Source organism: Pithys albifrons, chromosome 1 (assembly GCF_047495875.1).
Source record: "Pithys albifrons albifrons isolate INPA30051 chromosome 1, PitAlb_v1, whole genome shotgun sequence".
NCBI classification, from domain to species: domain Eukaryota; kingdom Metazoa; phylum Chordata; class Aves; order Passeriformes; family Thamnophilidae; genus Pithys; species Pithys albifrons.
Genome location: NC_092458.1, coordinates 80127266 through 80142279, shown reverse-complemented (window position 1 = coordinate 80142279; position 15014 = coordinate 80127266). Strand labels below are relative to the sequence as shown.

The following is a 15014-nucleotide window of genomic DNA, read 5'->3' as shown; positions in this document are numbered from 1 at the left end:
TATGGAATAGTTTTGCAAATTATGGTTCACCTAGAGTGCAGTGTGCAAGCTGAACTGTAAATGCCACTTAGGGGAGGGTATTGACCAGAGGTTGGAAGTTCACTTTGCAGAGGTTCAGGATTTTTTTATGTCCTCTTGCAGTGCCCTGGCAGCCTCCGCCCCAATCTGGCAGTTTGGTGATTTGGTTCCATGTGGCACCTTTTACAGCATAGTGACCAATGATTTCCAAAAGAGTGGGACAGGCTGCTCAGAAAGCATCCGGAATTCCTGGAATGCTATTAACCGCCTTTCCTCAACAGGTAGGACCTCGCCAATACTTCTTCAGGGTTATGTTACGACTTTCACCTGTGTATGTATTGGGGTTTTTGAAACTATATTCCTGGTACTGAAAAATGCCAAATGAACTTAGCAGTACTTTTTTACATGCTTGTTTTGTTGTAACACAAGGTTCTTTCAGAATCCTGGTGGGATGCGGAACCCAGGTCCAACATCGCTAAGGGCAGACAAAACCAGACTTCAGATCAGAACCTCAAGGCTTTGTATTTCTTTCTGACAAAGTAGGCCAGATAATCATTACTATATATTAAAAAAAGTTTGTTTACAAAATGAGGCACTTAGGTGAAGAAAATTACTGCAGTCCTTGTGGATTCAGTGATAGGGACTCAGTTGGACTTGAAGATCTTGAGGATCTTTCCCAACCTAAGTGATTCTGTGAGTCTACAACTACCTGGTTGTAGTGAGGTGCTGACTAAAATTTGATCTGCTGTGCTTGTATATGTGTGGAATAAATTCAGTAAATTAGTTATGTTAAGTGAAAATATTTTTTAGCAGCAACGCAAATGACCTATGTGTTAACATTTAGTGTATTGTACCATTATTTTACCTATTTATTTTTATTAAAGATGCAGGTTTGCAGTGGCTTTCCAGCACATTTCATTTGTGCAGCCCATTAAAAAGTCCTGAGGATGCAGCTGTATTGAAAAATTGGCTGACTGAAACATGGGTAAACTTGGCTATGGTGGATTATCCCTATAAAGCTGACTTCTTGCAGCCTCTGCCAGCTTGGCCTATACAGGTAATTCAGAACCAGTATCTTGTGGAGTTGACCATTTGGTTTAACTGATTCTCTCTTTCTCTCCTAGCTTGCACCTTTTCCTTTATTTTTTTGGCTCTGTAGAACCAACATGGCTGAGAAAAGACAACCAGGGTAACATCTTCTTGGGCGTGAACTGGTGTGTTGACTAAATGCCACTTGTAGAACTAATAGGTTGTATCAAGAGCCCAGAAGAGCCAGGGGTGACTGAAAAACCTCATCTGTCCTGCAGAGCTGTTCTTGAGTAGCAGAGGTGCTGCACAAAAAGCACATGCAATTGGACATTCTGATGCCAGACTTAGCTGATGGAGCTTGCAACTGAAGGGAGAGTTTTGGGCCTATGTCCTTTTTAATGTGAGAAAACGAGTGAGAGAGAAAATGTGGATATCCACAAATGCATTCCTTACAGGATCACTTCTCAAAGCAGAACCTCTTTTCACACTTCTAAACCTTCACTTGTGCCATTATGTTTATCCGCAGTGCTTTCTCCAAAATTCCGGGTTTTTTGGAGTGTTTTTGTTCTTTTAAGACCCTGTCTGAATTTCCTTTGAGGACTTCGGGTTACTATGTAAGGCAGGCAAGGCAGATAAGACATTAGTATTTTAGGCTACTAGGGCGGTCTAGTGGTGTAACGGAGAGCACTCTGGACTCTGAATCCCAAGGACCTGAGTTCCAGTCTCAGTGGGGACCGTCCCCTGGCAGTTCAATGCCTCCCTGCCATCCCATCCCATGAGATCTCGGATGCTCAGCAGGGCCAGCCCCGGTTAGTACAGAGTGCTGTGACAGTCCTGAGGACTTCCCTGTCACTGTCCAAGCTCGCTTGGCCATGGCAAATGGACCCTTAGGAGTTAAACAGTGGGGCCAGTTCTGCGCACACTGTGCCTCACCTAAAAAATCCCCTGCGCAGGCTGGAAGGGCACGTGGGGAGAGCCCTGCCCAAATCTGTGTTTCCGAAGTCTGGCCATACATACATTTTAGGCTACTAAGCAGCAGTTAATTATAAAACAATTTTTCCTTTGTGTAGACCTGCGTAATGGAGGAGAGAGGGACATTCATCTGTCCATGTGACTGTCTGTGACGGGCAGTATAAACACCTTGAAAATTAGTTTTGCTTTGTTATCAGCCTGACAGAACCTGAGAAACATGCTCACCTCCACTGCTGTCTATGTTATGTCTGTTTGACTGAGGTATAAAACCTAAAATAGAAAAGGCTACTTGTTGCAGACCAGGCTCTAGTGAGACTGCACACACCAATATGATGTTCAAGCAAGTCCAAAGTTTATTCAAAAACACAGTTATATATCACCTTAAGTGACCCCGCCCCAGGTACAGCGGTCTGACTCCAATTGGTTGAGGCTGGAAACATGTCCTTTTAAGGTGAAAATGAAACTTGTAAGGTGGTCCTTCAGATCTACCTGATTAGGGGCAGCAACATCTCCCCCTTTTGTTTCAAAGAACAAAGCAAAAATGCAAACATAATACATATAATAACACTGTAATTTTAAATCTTAACTCCTTAGCTAACTTATCCAACGGGGAAATTGTTAGCATCAGGATACTACCCAGACTCATGCATATTGCAACTTGAACAGAAAGGCTGAAAATTTTGAAAATTGAGAAAAAACATTTTGAAGATTTTAGATTTTGCTAATACAAGACTTAACAGGGTATTTTGCAGGTTACGCATCCCTACCTCCCCCTCTCTTTTCAAAATAGACCTTTGGAAGGAGGTACAGTAACCTTTGTAAACTAACACAAACCAATACATGACTAAGACATGTATGTTTGGAATTTGCAAACTTACAACTAGTGCAAAACAAGAAACTCTTCTCTCACATGTGAGGTTGTGGTCCTTTCTGTGCAGTTGTCACCCCACAGACCACTGAAAATCTTAGCCCCCATGGCGTTTTCTCGGATTCAGGATATAAATAAAAGTCACTCACGGTTTGGAATGGCTGGATATTTTCTGCGGCGTTTCTCGTGGGGTTCCAGGGTTGCTGCTGAGGTCCGGCCACTCCTACAGCGGCAGCTGGTGGTACAGGCAGGTAAAAGGTGGGCTCTGGGCTCATTTGTTGTGAATAGGCTGTTTCTTGGTAGTTATAAGGCGGTGCAAAGACGAATTCTTTGTACTGTTGGACGTCTGTGCTTTTTGCAGCGACGAACAGCGTGGAAAAGCCTTGATTCCATGGTTGCTGTGATTCCGTTGGGTTTTCCGGAGCAGGAGCGTGCGGTGCCACGTGTGGGTACGGGAACGGCACAGCGCTGGCTCCGCGGCTTGTCTCCAGGCTCCGCTCTTGTGGATAGGGCGGCGGCGATGCTGAAGGGAACGGCAACGGGGGTCTGACGGACAGCACAGGCGGAGAGGGGTACCGCGGTGGCGTTTCCGCGGGCAGCAGTGCCCACGGTGGTGCAGAAGGATGCTTAGGGGAAAAGCTGCTCTGCAGAAGCAGGCTTTTTTCCTTTCTTGCCAGTAGCTCGAGGTTTTCTTGGGCTCGCTCCACTTGAAGGAGCATCTTTCTCATAGCTGTATATGACGGAATAAGCGGCAAAAATTCCTCGGGTGCAGTTTGCGCTAAATTCCACAAATCTGCCGCAATGTTGTCGCATAAGTCTATGGAAAACGTGGAATTGGCATCGGCTAAGTGCCCCCGACGGAAGCACCAGTCCAAAAATTCCTGTAATTCTTGTCTTTCAATGTTTGTTTTTGTAACATGAGCTAGTTTTTCAAATTTATCAAGCAATAACTTCGTTTTAGTCGACTTGGAATTTCCCATGTTTCTTTACCTCACCGGTTTGAAGGTCATGGTTCCTTCAGTCCACGTTCTTCCAGCAGCTCTCTAGGCCACTACAACAAACTCCCAAGTTTACGGGAGACAGAAGCTCTCGGAGGCTTCTCCACAAAGCACCCAAAAAACTGGGGCACAGCAGCTCTCGGGGGCCACTCCCTAAGGTTCTAGGCAGGTCTGCAGGTGGCTTCCATGTCCTCAAATCACGTCAAGGTCCACCAAATGTTGCAGACCAGGCTCTACTGAGACTGCACACACCAATATGATGTTCAAGCAAGTCCAAAGTTTATTCAAAAACACAGGTATATATCACCTTAAGTGACCCCGCCCTAGGTACAGTGGTCTGACTCCAATTGGTTGAGGCTGGAAACATGTCCTTTTAAGGTGAAAATGAAACTTGTAAGGTGGTCCTTCAGATCTACCTGATTAGGGGCAGCAACAGCTACTACTCGTCTGAACTATTAATGTATGAAATCTGAGTTATTTAAGCTGTTCAGGTACTGTTTTTATCTGAAACAGAAGCTCTAATATGACTGAGGGTGACAAAGTGGGAAAAATGTGGACTAGATGATCTTGGATGTCTTTTCCAACTTTAATGATTCTCTGTGTTAGAGTAGCTGGATATGTGTGTATGTTTCTTAATCTGTTCTCTGTTGTGAGCTGCCTACATCAAACTGCAGGGAACCTCAATCTATACCTAGAACTTCTTTGATATACATTTGTATGTGTTATCTTTCCTTACAGAGGAGCTAAATACTATTTATTAAATATAGTCTATTTTAAAGTATGGGAAACGGATTGAAAAATTTGGTACATTAAATATTAAGGCACTAGTGGGGGTTTTTTCTAATTTTTTAATCAGGAAATATAAAGTTTCAGGTTCCTCATAGGAGCCTACACTACACAAATGAAATACTGCTTTTTTGTGGTAATGCTCAGGATATATCATCACATATAAAGATACTTTCTGGAAGTGATCTGACTATATTTGGAAGACAAATTAATGTCCTATCAGGTATAATGTATTAATATTTAATTCCTATAGATTTAGATGTCCCCTTCTCTTTTTGTTGCAGGAAGTCTGCAAGTTCTTGAAGGATCCCAATCTCTCTGACAAATTGTTGCTACAGAATGTTTTCCAGGCAGTAAATGTATATTACAATTATACAGGAGAAGCCTCATGCTTTGATGTGTCTGAGACTGCAACAAAGAGTCTGGGCCACATGGGTTGGTACTATCAGGTATGCACAGTAGCCTTTCTGAATTGCAACTTGGAGTAGTTTTCTACGTTAGAGGGGATGAGAGTTGTCAAGGCGTTTAGCTGTCAACATATTGTGCCAGATGTACTGATGACAAATGTAGTCACAAAACAAGTATGACTGTAGTGGGGAGAGCAAGGCAGAAAAGAGAAGAAGCTTTCCCAGGAGTTTTAGGTTCTTGTTGTGGGTGGGAGTGAAAAGCTTAAACAAAATTTATTTTAAAAGCCCTGCCACTGAGTCACAAAGTGCAGAAAGGATTCCCTTGCTTTCTAAACTCCTCAGAGAGGAACACATGTCCAGATGAATCCGGTCTTAGCCTTGGATTATGTCAGCCGTTTAAATTTAGGGAATTACAGAGGTGTGATTGAACCCCTTTTGTCCCGCAGGTTTTAATGATTGGCAAAATGACAATATTGTACAAAATGAATCACTTATTATTAAAAATGATCAGACAAAAAATCTTAATTGGAATTATTTACTACACAATTTAAAAGCTAAAATTACTAGTAGTATAAGATAGAATAGTGCACTATATTGAAGCAATTATTGAAGCAATTGTATTAAGGCTAGCAAAAAGAAATAATTGGTAAGTAAAGGTTTGTTGTAACTCACCCAGGCCAGTGTTTGTGGGGACATCTCTTTTCGCTCAGCCTTGACTGAATATCCTTGGAGGGTGTCCCCACTCAGGGGAGGAATCTCCAGACATACACCTCAAGAAGGGTTATGTTAGAGGAACCCGACTGTCTGAAAGGAGACTGGACTTTTATACTTTAAAGGGATTGACTGGTAGTCACAGATTTACAGGTCAGCAAACTAATTTATCTGTCAAATCCTGCTTCCAAAAGCAGCGTGTGTTTCTGAAGTCTGGTGAGCCAGGTTGGTTTTAGCATAATTCAACACCAAGACAGCACCCTGGTGCCAGCAGTTGAACTTGCATGATGGCTTGCATTGTTTGCATTCTCTGATTGGATTTTAGGTCTTATCAGGGTGGGCCCTCCTGCCACAGCTGTATCTTTGTATAGACTGGAAAACTGTAGAGCAGTCAGCTGCATGGGGTTCAACAAGGCCAAGTGTCAGGTCCTGCACTTGAATCACAACAACCCCAGGCAGCACTACAGGCTGGGGACAGAGTGGCTGGAAAGCTGCCTGCTGGGAAAGGACCTGGGGGTGCTGATCAGCAGCAGGTGAACATGAGCCAGCAGCGTGCCCAGGTGGCCAAGAAGGGCAATGGCATCCTGGCTTGTGTCAGCAATAGTGTGGGCAGCAGGACCAGGGCAGTGATTGTTCCCCTGTACTTGGCAATGGTGAGGCCACACCTCAAATCCTGTGTTCAGTTTTGGGTCCCTCACTTCAAGAACATTTTGGTGCTGGAGTGTGTCCAGAGAAGGGCAACAGAGCCAGTGAAGGTTCTGGAGCACAAGTCTTGTGAGGGGCAGCTGAGGGAGCTGGGGGCACTTGGTCTGGAGAGGAGGAGGCTGAGCAGAGACCTTAACGCTCTCTACAACTCTCTGAACTGATAGTAATTACTGATCAAAAGCTGTTTCAGCTTTCTTTTTTAAATACTGCAGTAACAGCAATTGGACAGTCTGCTGGAAATACCTCTTATTACCTGCCCTTTATTTCAGGCTTGCACTGAGATGGTGATGCCCTTTTGCACAGATGGTGTCCATGACATGTTTGAACCTGAGAAATGGGACTTAGATGCGTTTTCGGAAGAGTGTTACAGGATGTGGGGAGTGAGGCCTCGTCCCTCTTGGATTCTTTCTAGGCATGGAGGAAAAAACATCCGTTCACACAGCAACATCATCTTCAGGTGAGCCCTGTTGCAGATTAATGTGTGGAGTCTTCCACCAGTTTGGGTAATCAGTACAGTGTGCCTACCCTAACTAGCAAAAGAATCTGTCTAGAGCGTTCCAGCTGAATAAATGGTGGGTATGCTTTGGAAGTAATGTGGGGGGTTTCTATTACTGCCAATAGCCCTTTTTTTAAGTGGTATTTAGGCAAGTTTCAACAAACTTGTGTAAGGTCCAAATACAAAGATGTTTCCAGTTTTAGTAAGGCATACTGCTAATACAACAAAAGTTTGTTCTGAAACACCTTTGTATGTTGGCAAAAAGTGAAACGTTTCAGTCTAGTGCAAATAAACCAGGGCTTGCTACTTGCTGTATTCAGCCTTCAGTTTCCTTTTTTTTAAGATTAAACTCTGCTATCTTTAAAGGGCGTTTCATGTAGTTCTGCAGCTCAGTGCTCTCTGTTCATCAGGTTCTTATGCAGTGGGGAGGTGTTAATACACCCACTGAGGCTTTTGCTTCAGGAGTCCTGACTTCCTGTACTAATTACACACTGTAGGAAGCTCCTGGATATATATCCCTCTGTGCTCTGGTTAAAAAATTGTGCACAGCCTTCCCATAAAACACCCTGCCACTTCTATAAACCAAGATCAGAATTAGTCTTTTGTACTTGGTAGATAGGTGTGCATTTTAAAAGTATGAAGTTCTCACTTGAAATGGGGATTATTTTCTGGATTGAAACTGTTGGCATTGGTCTGTTTGGCTCCAAAGGCCTGTTGCTTTCCTCTTGTATGCCTCTTGCTGTTTCTGTCCTAGCAAGATATTTGCTTTGGAGTAAGAATTCCACCCTTTTTTGAAAACTTTTTTAATAAAAATATTTGTTGATTTAACTTAATTTCTGCAGAGTCTTGCTTATTTCCAAGGCCTCACAGCTCTGTAAAGTAGAAATCCTCTTTGTAAGTGATAGACAAGCAAACAAATCTAAATAAGTGTTTAAGAATTTATGCCAGCTGAAGGAGCTAAAAATGAGAAAAGCCTGAAAGCAACCAAATGAATGTAGAAGTAGTGCTGTACACACAAAGCTTTTGGATCTCAAGCTGGGATGTTTCTCTTCAAACAAATACATTGTCAACACCGTACATTTTATATAAGAGCCTTTTATCCTCAAACACTGCTGAGTGCTTTACAAAAATATCCCAATGTTTACCAGGGAATGTGGCTCCCTGTGGGGTGAAAAGGACTGTCTTTCTAGTGACAGGCAACTCACATAACAGTGTAGCACAGGAAGGGAAAGAGTCCATCTAAAGAGAACCACTGTAGGGTGGATTTATCCAGACACAGTGGGATTTGGCCAGGATGCTTAAACTAGTGTTGCTGCTTCTCCCTCTGCAAGCAGTACATCACTGCAGAGTCACACTGTGTTGGAGGCACTGTATGGTATTAATGCAGGAAACTCCACTGCTGCTCTGGTACCTTCCTTGGGGTATGTGGTGTGTGAAGGCTTACTCCTATAGGCTGTGCACAGGTGTTACTTGCCTGTCCTGGGCAGCATATCTGCATTAACACTAGTTTGAGGAAATGGGGATTTTCAGAACAGTTTTCCCTTTCTTTTCCATCAATTTTCACTGCTCTTACTGGACCATGCTGTGTACGTGGTGTGGAAGTGCTGCACAGCAGTGGAAAGTGACATTTAACACTGTTCATGCATGTGGTGGCAGAGAGCCTGTGGCAGTTGTGGAGTCTCATCATCAGCATACCATGGCAGTCAAAATCAGCCCAGCTTCTATCAGACAGTATGAAATTTGGTGTGCACAGTCTAACAAATGGATATACTTCAGTCTGGATGGATCATCCTAACTTCAGAGTTAGGGCACCCACCTACCAGGTTCTGCACTGGCAGGGGAGAGGTAGAAAGTGAAGGCTCTGTTTTGAGAGATAGTGTACCTCTGTGCAGAAGGGAGAATTGTTAGAACAGAATGGTAGGAAAGAAGAGAAGGGACAACAATGCCTGACTGAAGAGAAAAGGTGAGAGAAAAAAGTTAATAAAAGGAGACATGGCAGTTTTGGAGAGTGGGCATGTTAAAAAAGGATGCACAGGCAGTGCTACTAAGATTGTGTAAAACTTCTTGTTCTGGGCAGGCTGGAGAGCTGAGGAGACTGAAGAGAATATAGGAAAGGGGTTGCTGTAGGACAGGCAGAACCCCCTATATATGCTGTCAAGGAATTATATTAATTGGAAACAGGACTATCATGTCCATATTTTACATTTGTTTTTTTTTCTGGAGTCCTACTTGCCAGGCCACTGTTAGAAAGGAATGGCTGACTTTTTCATTTTTTCTCTTCTTTTACTTCTTTGGTTTACATTGGGAAATTCCTATCTCTTGCGATGGGAAACTGAGTATTTACAGGCATGCTTAGTTTTAAAACATAAATAATACATTCTGGTTGGTACTGAATTACCTTATTCTGTAAAAACTGTTTAGAAGTTACGATTTTGTGGTGAGCCCTCCATCCCCACTCCTCTCAGCCAGTGTCACTTCCCAAACTGCATCAGTGCCTCTACTGCCATCATTTGGCAGGAGACACTGAGAACGCAGCCAGCTTGCAGAAAAGCCGGAGGCAGTGTTGTTTCCCTGTGGCATGATTAGTTTCCACATGGCTAGGACCAAAAGTTTCAAGTTCATGTACATCACGGGTCTCTCAGCAACTCATCCCCCTGTTGCCAAGGTGCTCTGCTGATTCAGGTGACCTTTTAAATCCAATCCTTTTGGTGTATTGGGCAGCTCTTTATGCTTTTTGTTTTGCAGATACAAAATGCTTCTCTTAAGATATATTGAGAATCACTGAAAGTAAAGAACTACAGAGGCTTGAGATACTTAGTTGTGGTCTTTTTCAGTGGTAAAACAAGTAGAGTATTAGTTCAGACTCCAGTAGGTCTTCACCCTTAGTTATGTCTAAAACCCCCTTGTTTTAGTCATTATTTTTTGTTACTTTTTGGTGCTGCCATTGTGATTTTTTTTAGCTCCATATTTCTTAATATCTAAGGATGTTTTAATTTCTTAGATCCATCTAGAAATTTACCCTGGCATCCCACAGCCCATCTCTGACATCTCCTTTTGTGGGGAGGTCCAATGTTTTAAGTGAGGAACAGATCTAGATTTGCATAGTTCCACTAGTTATGTGGATGTTGTTTTCCTTGTGCAGAAAGATGGACCGTATGTGGGAAGACCATTGCAGTAAAGGAAAATAAGATGTAGTAGGGATTACTGGGTCAAGTCCAAAGTAGGAATGAGAGCTGGAAGACTCCCCCTAGTTGAGCCATTGGCTTGATCCATGGACTATTATTTGGAGCCATATCTGTAGTGTGAAGAATCCTTTTAAATGATTTGGAGTGAGGGAGGAGTGGGAGTAAATGGCATTAAATTGTCCTGTCACAGAGAAAGAGTCAGTTTAGACAGTTTTTGAGAGAGAAAAGCTTCATTTTAATATGGTTATTTTTAGAAATAAGTGGAATAATGGACTGTCCAAGCATTTCTCTGCAGAACCACTTTGGCACCCAGCTGAGACAATGAAAGGTAGAAAGTTCAGCTCAAGGGTCCTGTAAGTTATTTGTTTATGGCAGACTGTGAAGAAGGAAAGTAAAGTGCTTTAATTTGGGAATTTGGAGATATCTTGGTACAGGGGAACCCGAACCTTTTATGACAATTACAGGTGGCAGCAGAGGCTTTGGCAGTTGTAGGTTATTTGAATTAGCAGATAATTAATGAGAAGTGTAGCCTAGCTTAAGCTGCTGATAGCTCCATACCTCTCTCAAGAAGGCTTCTCTCAGCAGAGGGGTGGGCACAAGACATTGAGACAGGGCTGAGGTCCATTTCTGTTGCTACATACACAAAACTGGTGGAAAGTCGGGGTGGATGTGTTGATGTGAGCTGCAGCCTCTCTGCTGACTGCCATGCACATGCACCCTAATGAAATACTCTTTCCTGACAGCAATGGTGGCCTGGACCCATGGTCTGCAGGTGGGGTGACCCAGAACATCACCAATTCCCTCGTGGCAATTGTGATCCCAGAGGGAGCCCATCACCTGGACCTACGCAGCCGTAACCCTCTGGACCCCAAATCTGTACAGCAAGCTCGAGCCTTGGAAATCTACCACATGAAGCAATGGATTGAAGAGGCCAGGCACAGTCACTGAAGTGGTACTGCAACAACTGTGGCTATTATACCTCTGTTGGCTTTGCTGCGAGTAGGGCTAGGCCTTACAGTGTGGTCACTTGAGCATTTCTCTCCTGCTTCCTCACCTGCATTGCAGTGCTCCCCATTGCTTGTGCCCATGAGAGAAGCAGGCAGCAGATGGATGGGAGAGGATTCTTGGATGGCAAACTTCAAAGTGCATGGACTGAACTGTCTGCTCTGCCTTGCTTTCCTCTTCTACTCTTCTCAAATCCTGTACTTTACCATGTAGTAACAGGTTCCTGCTCTAGGCTTAATGACTTGCTTCTCACTGCACCAAGTGATTGTTCCAACTGCTGGTATGTACAGTGGATTAAATGGCAGTGCTGTTGAAACTCCTACTGCTTCCAGTGGGGTTGAATTTCAGACATCCTCAGCTGGTGGAGATAATGAGGGAACAGAAATCACATCTTACTGTTCAGTGGAGAGGTGGGGAAGTCATGGGGAAGCTGGCTGTGCTGTTTATAAAGAAACTAAACAGCCCTTACCCTTCGGAATCAGTTCTGGGAAAGAAAGAAATATATAATCCTTTTTCTCCTTAGTTTTCTTGTGGCTTATTAATCGGGTGGATTTTGTATTCTGCGCTGTGCTGAATGGTCAGGGCTGGGCCCAGACTCTGCTGATAGCTGGCTGAGCATGCACAATCTGCATCAGGGTTTTATTTCTTCCTTTGCTATTTGTCCTGATTCTAAAATATCTGTCACTGTGATGATGGTTGCCAAAGAAAACTGGGTATATTTTGTGTGTGTGTATGTGTGTATCCCCCACAAACCCTTTGCTTTTTTAAATCAGGAAGCTTTTGAAGCTATTCTCTTGAAGAGCAAATGTGACACTTGTGCTGGCTGGATCTTATGAAGTGACAAATAATTGGGGCTGTGCCTTGTGTGGGTTCCTCCCTCCCCCCCCATTCTGTGTATTGTTCAAATTCTGCATGATCTGTTTGCTGATGGCTCTTCAATAAAAGCCTTTTTAAAAAAAATTGTTTGCTGGAGAAACTATTGAAAACACAGAATACAGCTATCCCCTTGGATCAGCCTAAAGCCTGATGCTGAACTCACCAAGCCAGGTGCACTGTGCTTTCTGTAAGGCTTCCAAACCAGACAAACTATCCTGATTCATGAGACAGCATATTTGACATTAATAAATGGCTGGGGCAGTCCCCCCGTTTTCCAGCTTTGGCTTCATTCACACTGCAGCCCTTCTTCAGAAAGGATTCTTTGCAGTTTAAAGGACAACTCCATTTTAGAAAGATTCGGGCTGGGCTTCGTGTCCCCAGACTCTTAAAATTCAATTTCTGTTGAAAAGTTTTCTCAGCTTTGATGATATGCCTGATAGTTGAGTATTTTCCTAAGACACCAGGTGGCCTTTTCTGTTTCCAGTCTCCTCCCATCCACTGTGAACAAAGCAAAGCCAACACTTCATTTTTATCTTTTCAAACACTCCTGTGTATCTTCTTTCCAATACCACATCTTTTTCCTTGTCTTATGTTAAATATGGTGTTTATGTTCAGACTTTGCATCTGAACCTCTGTGCTTTTGAGCAAGGTAATTACATAGAATGACTGTAGAGAACAAGACCAGAGAAAAACCACAGGGGTGAAGAAAGAGCTGTGTAGGATTTGCCTGAAAGCTGTTGGTGATCACTTTTCCAGTAGTTCCAGTTTTTGCTGTAAATATACGTGAGTCTCTCAGTCATGGAGTTTATAATAACATGATGTCCTTGATTTTTTTTTTAATCAAATAAAAATTTTTGGTTTTTTAATCAAGTGGATTACAGTGAAGATTTTAGAAATACTGTTGTACCTTCTTACGTGTTAATTGATGTATGGTCCTGGCTTACTGCAAGCTAAGGAATGAAACCTGTAAGAGTAAATATAAATTTGGTCATCAGAAATGATTTAACTGAGCAAGCAAGAACTGGGTCCAACTGCTCCCATTGATTGCTCAGAGTGCTTCTCCAAGTGCAGATTTTGGGATAAGCATTTCCATATTGTATGGACAAAGACATGGTGATACTCAAGCACTGGACTGTAAACAGCCCAAATTAACAGCTACTCTCTATTGTTAATCAGCTTGTGTCTTCTCTCTCCCTGTTAGTGAACTTAGTGTCTCAGGAAATAGCTGCTGCTTTGTTGTTTGGAGAAAAACACATTTTAATTTCAAGCAACATAAGTAATTTAAAATTTCATTTCTCTTTTCTTTCTCTTTTCATTCTTTTCATAAGCAATAAGACTTAAAACAACATGCAGTTTTTCAACTCTTAATGACGTTTAAAACAAAAAATGGATTCAGAGGGGTTTTGTTTATTTGTGGTTTTTAAAATAATCTTACTATTCCACTCAGTTTCTGTCTGTGAGACAGATTTAAGTGCACTTTGGATCAGGTTCCTACTGCTTGTACCAAATTATGAATTATGTGACTTGTTTTTATGTTATTTTTAATTGATCTTACTTTTTACTTTTTTCCCATCAACCTGAGTAGTTGAAACTTTAGGTCTTATTTATCTCAAACGTTCAGACTTCATCTTAAAATCCAGGTACACATCTCTGAGCGCTACTGAGGGACTGTTTTGTGGTTTGGCTACTTCAGCTAAATATTGGCTTTCCTTTGTGTTTCACACAAATGAGCACAAGTTGGGCCATGGCAAATGGTTGATTTATCTTTCTGGGTACATGATGATGGGCCATACTTGATCTAAGCATTATTAAGTCCTTGGTGTGTGTCAGAATTTATTGGAATTTTAAACTGTATGTTTCCCATTCACTAGGGAAAATGCAGAAGGAAAAATAATTAATGCTTTCCCCTAAGTATGAATCTTACTGATGGATCTGCAGCTTGTGTTAACAAAAATGCATTAAAATAATGAAATGTTGAGTTTCTGGAACTGGATTTTGTTTTGCAAGGACATGGATTTTTATCCTTTGGCAGATTCAGAGTTTTGCAAGTGACATTGTCTTGTTTGCACTTGACTGTCTTGGAGTGGGAGGAAAACTGGTTAAGGAAATCCTGGAGTTTGCACACATGGCAGTGAGGATGACAGATGGTGAGTCTCTGCACTCCTTTGGTAGTTTTTCACTTCAGAGGTTTGGCTGCAAGATGAGGAGCAGGTGTACGAGCTGGTTGCTGTCTGTAGGTGACCACAGTGAATGCAATCAAGCAAACTATAATGGGGAAAAGTCCATTTTTGCTTTGGAAGCTTATTTCACTCCCAAGTAAGCACACACTTCACATGTCTGTGATGAGGAGGGTTGTGAGGACAGATTTTTAATGCCCCCCCAACCTGACAAGAAGATGTTTTAACTGAGCTATGCAGCCCAAAGTGTTAGTAGGGCAGGGCTAAGGCTGCAGAGTCTTAGGAGGGAGCTAAATGTGTTCTGCAACTCATTTTGTCTATAGGGTAATTTTAATTTTGAAGATGATCAAATATTGCATCAACAAAGGAGAGTATAGAAAGCAAAGTCTCTCCTCGAGCATGGATTCTAAATTACAGGGAAAGTGAGAATCAAGTTTTGTCTCCCATGCTTTCTGCCCACAAAGGATGTTGCAGACAAATGTCAGTATGCCTTAAATAAAGGGGATTTTTTTTAACCTCTGCTTTTAGAAAGGGTATTTAGCTGTTGTAAGTCTAATCTCTAAAGAATCTTAAATGACCCTAAAGAGTTTTCTGTATATTAAAGACTGCACATAGACACTCAGATGTTTTAGCTCCTTGCAGGACTAATGGTGGAATCACTGTACCTTTCTGGTGGTCAGTAGGACACTAAACCACTAAACATGGGGTGAAAGAGCACAGGAGATTGTATACTCCAAGCCTCTATTTTTCACTCTTCCCTGTTGATTCAGAACATCACTGT

The 15014-nt window shown here is 42.4% G+C and overlaps 1 protein-coding gene across 1 annotated transcript in view; it reads left to right on the top strand.

Annotated features, from left to right (window-relative positions):
- PRCP (prolylcarboxypeptidase) overlaps nucleotides 1-14011 on the top strand; it is a 33468-nt gene extending 19457 nt beyond the window's left edge. The window contains exons 5-9 of the mRNA XM_071556122.1: nucleotides 142-299; nucleotides 903-1075; nucleotides 4956-5120; nucleotides 6764-6951; nucleotides 10919-14011. Of these exons, the coding sequence (XP_071412223.1) occupies nucleotides 142-299; nucleotides 903-1075; nucleotides 4956-5120; nucleotides 6764-6951; nucleotides 10919-11123 (889 nt within the window). The 3' untranslated portion in view covers nucleotides 11124-14011. The remainder of the gene's footprint in view (nucleotides 1-141; nucleotides 300-902; nucleotides 1076-4955; nucleotides 5121-6763; nucleotides 6952-10918) is intronic.
- Nucleotides 14012-15014: the final 1003 nt, after the last annotated feature.